At 51.5% G+C, this 6,000-nt stretch overlaps 1 protein-coding gene across 1 annotated transcript in view; it reads left to right on the forward strand.

Annotated features, from left to right (window-relative positions):
• The window catches only part of LOC139235156 (glutamate receptor ionotropic, delta-1-like), a 765,307-nt gene extending 759,516 nt beyond the window's left edge, over positions 1–5,791 (forward strand). Inside the window, exons 14-16 of the mRNA XM_070866376.1 lie at positions 68–234; positions 3,445–3,685; positions 5,270–5,791. Of these exons, the coding sequence (XP_070722477.1) occupies positions 68–234; positions 3,445–3,685; positions 5,270–5,698 (837 nt within the window). The 3' untranslated portion in view covers positions 5,699–5,791. The remainder of the gene's footprint in view (positions 1–67; positions 235–3,444; positions 3,686–5,269) is intronic.
• The last annotated feature ends 209 nt before the right edge of the window (positions 5,792–6,000 follow it).

Raw genomic sequence — 6,000 nt, forward strand, 5'->3', positions numbered from 1 at the left:
ACGTGATGTCGACATTGTATGGCCGGCTGACCCAGTAACTGCAGTTACATGCTCTCTGTGTCGACAGATAAAGACCGGGACATATGCTTTCCTGTGGGACATGGCAGTGGTGGAATACACAGCACTGATAGACGAGGACTGCTCTCTGACAGTGGTGGGGGATAGTATCAGCAGTAAAGGCTATGGGGTAGCCCTGCAGCATGGGAGCCCTTACAGGGACCTCTTCTCCCAGAGGTAAGGCATCACTCTGCTTCTCTTTATCTTCCAGTCTTTACGTTTCTTGGTATTACAAGGAGCTGTTTATATTTCGTGTGTGTAATCTCGCTCTCCATCTTCTGGGTGGGTGAAGTGAATTGAGCCAAATGTCCTTCCTCATCCATATTTATGGAGGTTTTTAATCCTATGCACCCAGTAGGTGAAATCACCCCGGCTCCTTACAATCACAGGATGATTCAGCACAGAAGGCCATTGGGCCCATCGAGCCTATGCCGGCTCTGTAAAGGAGCGATGCAATCAGTCCCACTCCCTGCTCTTCCCCCACAGCCCTGCAAACCTTTCTTGTTTGACAATTCCCGTTTGAAAGTTATTATTGAATCTGCTCCCACCGCCCTTTCAGGCAGCGCGTTCCCGATCACAACAACTCGCTGCGTAAACCAAATGTTTCCCCCTCTCCCCAATTATTGAAAATCTGTGCCCTCTGGTTACCCACCCTCCTGCCACTGCAAACAGTTTTCTCAGTCACTCTATCAAAACCCTTCAGGAGTTTGAGCCCCTCTATCAGAGCTCCCCTTAACCTTCTCTACTCCAAGGGGAACCTACCTGCCCTGGAGGCCCAGGGAGCCCACTGCTCGCGATGTTAACCTGCTCCCTGTCCAGCGGGGAAGCAGATCGAGGACAGAGCAAGCCCCAGAACGATAAGTTTTACTGCCCGATGAGCAAGTGTCCCCACCAGGCCCCTGCCTCGGTTGTGCATCCCTCCCCAATCCCGATTGTGAGAACTCCCATGGTCCAGCAGCCAATCGCAACATCGACCTGGTCTCCAGTGCATTTCCACCTCCACCACTCCCAGCCAACCTCCCGCCCAGACTGGAGCAGCCACGAACATCTGTGTTGATGTGTAATTGAGATTGAAATCTGTTATATCACTGACAAAAAAATTTAAAGTCAGAATCAAAAGATAAATGCTAAGAATTTCAGAAGAGCAGTGCTTCGAATCAGCAAAGCTGATACACAGAGCGTGTGTGTTACAGCGGTGCACATGGGACTGTAGCAGGAACACAATGCTTTGTACTTCAACCTCACCGTCGGTAAGTTTCACGCTATTGAGTAATAAAACAATGCGGTAAAACTGAATTGCACAGGTTTTGGGATTAGATAGAATGTAGAGCACAGAAAGACTGCTCCGTGCCGGTGTTTATGCTCCACCATAATCCTTCAATTAACCCTTTCTCCCTCATGTGTTTATCCAGCCTCCCCTTAAATGCATCGATACTATTCGCCTCAACCACTCCCTGTGGCAACGAGTTCCACATTCTCACCGCTCTCTGGGTAAAGAGGTTTCTCCTGAATTCCCCACTGGATCTATTAGAGACCATCTTATATTTATGACCCCTAGTTCTGGTCTCACCCAAAAATGGAAACATCTCTACTTCTGCTCTATCAAACCCTTTCATAATCTTAATGACCTCCATCAGGTCACACCTCAGCTTTTCCCAATAGGTATAACCTCGCAGTTCTGGGATCAACCTACTATAAAATAATTTGCATCGCCTCTAGTGCCTTTATATTGTTTTGTAATTATGGAGACCAGAACTGTGCACAGTGCTCCAAGTGTGGTCTAACCCAGGTATATGGAGACCAGAACTGTGCACGGTGCTCCAAGTGTGGTCTAACCCTGGTATATGGAGACCAGAACTGTGCACAGTGCTCCCAGTGTGGTCTAACCCAGGTATATGGAGACCAGAACTGTGTGCACAGTGCTCCCAGTGTGGTCTAACCCAGGTATATGGAGACCAGAACTGTGCACGGTGCTCCCAGTGTGGTCTAACCCAGGTATATGGAGACCAGAACTGTGCAAAGTGCTCCCAGTGTGGTAATCATTCTGTGTTAAGCACTCAGTGAGTGAGAGAATTTGGGTGCTAACATTTTATGTCAGTTTGATTTGTGAAAGAATATGCAAGTGAAGGATGGTAACGCTATCAAGCTTATTTAAACAATAAATTCCCTCATGGGGAAATAAAACCTGGCCATGATGGATAAATCATCCATTTATACATTTTCAGTAACTTATTCTCACCGGCTGACTGCTAACTAAATCTATCGCTGTTCCCACTGCATCTTTTATAGAATATCTTCACAGAGAGTTGACTAACGAGGGAGAAAATGATGTGTGTGACTGTCTTGATTTAGGATTTTCTGTAATTTTTGATTAAATGACGAAGGAATTAAACTTTAACTCCAGTACTTCAGCCTCTGCTAACATCCTGCAGTCACGGACCATCGGTCTGCGTTACTGGTCGCTGCAATGTATACACCTCTGGGTTTGTACATAAATTACAGGCGCCACAGACAGACATCACTGTCAAGCGGACATGGGGGGGCGGTCTGTGAAACGCAGTGCGGGGATTGACTGTGCTACAAACATGGCCAAGAGCAGTTGGAGAAGCGGAGGAGAGTGAGAGCATAGGGATATTGTTAGTGAAGGAGGAGCTGGTCAGTTCCCCGTGGACTGATGGACAAGACAGGTCAGTTGCACCAGGGATTTCCTGCTAACTCCTCCTGTCTCACCGCCGTAAAGCTTGGCGGAGACCCCATTAACGCAGGTGTAATGTGTGCACCGCTGAGGATGCTCACAGGTTTATAGAGCTGTTGAGTTGTGATGTTCACAAGACTCAATAAAACCCCAGCCACTTGGGTTCGGGGTATCCACGATGAGGCAGGTTGTGAGTCTGGTGGATGAACTGGTAATGTGTACTGTGATTGTTAAAGGTTTGCTAATAAAACCATCTAGTTCTTAATAGCAATGTGTTGCTATGAATTCTTAAGCAAAGAACCCATGAAGCAAATACATCACAGAGGGGAAAACCACCGTGGAAATTTACATCCTGGTGTTGCACTCGGGAAGGGGCTTTATTGAAGTTGATTCTCGCTGGGTAACGGCGAGAGATTCAGAGCGATAGCTTCATTGTCTTTGGAACGAGAGACAATGAGGTGAAATAATTGATGTTTTCAAGAAATTGATTTGGGCACATGAGGCAGGACCTGATCCCACACCGAATGTGGTATAAGGTCTTGGGGAAGGATAATAAACCGTAAAAATATAAAAAGCTTTGCGACACTCCCGCGCGCTAGGCGAGGGACTGAAGACTCTGGTGTCCTGAGGCGCGAGTTGTTGCACAGTGTGAGCCTCCTGTCTATAACCAATCTCACTTGGGTTTGTCTCAGGATACTTGAGCTGCAGGACAGTGGGGACCTGGACGTGTTCAAGCAGAAGTGGTGGCCAAAGGTGGGTCGCTGCAACCTGAAGGGTCACGCCGCTGGGCAGCCCGATGGACAGGCACTGAAACTCCAGAGCTTTGCCGGTGTGTTCTGCATCCTGGCCGCAGGACTCCTCCTTGCCTGCCTCGTGGCTGCTCTGGAAATCTGGTGGAACAGCAATCGGTGCCATCAAGAAACACCCAAGGAGGTAAGACTCGGGCTAGAAATCCAGTCCCGCCGGTGACACGGGCTGAGCGCGTATTTTAACACCGGGCGGGAGGTGCCGCCTAAAACTGCAAGATTCCGTTTTGCCGCCCGAAGATGAGCGAGCATTGCTAAACATGGCGTCGCACACTCACCCTCGGGCACACTCACCCTCGGGCACACACACGCTCGGGCACACTCACCCTCAGGGCGATGCACGGGCACACTCACCCTCGGGCACACTCACCCTCGGGGCGATGCACGGGCACACTCACCCTCGGGCACACTCACCCTCGGGCACACTCACCCTCAGGGCGATGCACGGGCACACTCACCCTCGGGCACACTCACCCTCGGGGCGATGCACGGGCACACTCACCCTCGGGCACACTCACCCTCGGGCACACTCACCCTCAGGGCGATGCACGGGCACACTCACCCTCGGGCACACTCACCCTCGGGCACACTCACCCTCAGGGCGATGCACGGGCACACTCACCCTCGGGCACACTCACCCTCGGGCACACACACCCTCGGGCACACTCACCCTCAGGGCGATGCACGGGCACACTCACCCTCGGGCACACTCACCCTCGGGCACACACACCCTCGGGCACACTCACCCTCGGGGCGATGCACGGGCACACTCACCCTCGGGCACACTCACCCTCGGGCACACTCACCCTCGGGCACACACACCCTCGGGCACACTCACCCTCGGGGCGATGCACGGGCACACTCACCCTCGGGCACACTCACCCTCGGGCACACACACCCTCGGGGCGATGCATGAGCACCCTTGGGGGCCATCTGGGCGGGAGTTTGGAGGCCGACTGAATTTCCCTACAGTGGGCTGCAGGGTTTTTAAAAAATCTAAAAAAAAGATTTGGCCAATTTCCCTCACCCACACTGGCCCCATTAATACTAAAGAAACCAACCATCACCACTGACCTTACTCCCTGGGCACTCCCACCCTGGAGCCCCCGATGTCCCACATTGTACAGACGCTTGCTGAATCTCGCGGCGGTGCACGCTCGATGATGTCACCACGTGGGTGGCGGTACAGCGTGCAACGGTACCACTTGTCACCGCCCAACAACATTCACCGTGAGCCGAGGAACCCGGTCATCGCCGACGGTAACAGAAACCGAATATCGACACCTCACCGTCCCCAGCGAGCAGCCTATGTGTGCACGGGGTGAAAGGGCAAAGCCCATGGGATCCGTGTGTTGCAGACACAAGCTCGGGCATCTGTGCAGTCCGGGTATGTTTGACCCCAAACTTCTACAGACAGCCTACTCCCTGCCGCAAAAGGTACGGAGGTGCCCAGCTCTCGCCCGCTTTATGTTGCTTCAGGAGTTCCAGGGCGTGACCCTAAGGCTAGAGCAGGGCCACACCTACCTCACTTCCCTGAGTTTGTAGCCGAGAAACAGCCTTAGAATTAGCCCCCCTCCCCCTCCCCCTCCCCCTCCCCCTCCCCCTCCCCCTTCTTTCTCTGCCCTCCCTCCCCTCTCGTATCTTCATCCCGGTCTCTCTCTTTTTCCCTACCCCCTCTCTCTGCCACTCTAACGGAATATCTCTTGTTCAGGATAAGGAGGTGAATCTGGAGCAGGTACACCGCCGAATGAACAGCCTGATGGACGATGACATGGCCCACAAGCAGATCTCGGCAGCCTCGATTGAGATCTCGGCCCTGGACATTGGCAGCATGCAGACGAGCCAGGGCTTGGAGCCTGGCCGTGATTACCAGAACACCCAGATCTCAGTCAGCACTTTTTTACCGGAACAGACTCATGGCACAAGTAGGAAGCTTTCCTCTTTGGCCAGCACCAACCTGTCTCTGCCTCTCAGCAGTGCTGCCACACTGCCCTCAATACAGTGCAAGCATCGATCACCAAACGGAGGACTGTTCCGCCAAAGCCCAGTCAAAACACCAATCCCCATGTCATTCCAGTCTGTGTCAGGCCCTGGGGGGCTCCCGGAAGGCATGGAGCCCTCCCACGGGACCTCCATATAACGTCAATCGCCGCATGGCAGCATTTTTAATATAAAAAATTTACAAAAAAATCTAGCATTTTCATGTAAATACTTGTAAATATTCAAGAATGAAGTGAGGTAAAGTGTATTTTGAATATTCTCAATTTTTGAAGTCAGTAGATCATGTATGAATGGCTTTGTAAATTTTGTTCTATACAAATAAAAAGCAAATTACTTGTGATGGTTAATTGTGTGTGAGCGAGTTTCTTGGTGTTACTGGGTGTGTGTGTGAGCGAGTTTCTTGGTGTTACTGGGTGTGTGTGTGAGCAAGTTTCTTGGTGT

The sequence above is a fragment of the Pristiophorus japonicus genome, chromosome 22, assembly GCF_044704955.1.
Source record: "Pristiophorus japonicus isolate sPriJap1 chromosome 22, sPriJap1.hap1, whole genome shotgun sequence".
NCBI lineage: Eukaryota > Metazoa > Chordata > Chondrichthyes > Pristiophoridae > Pristiophorus > Pristiophorus japonicus.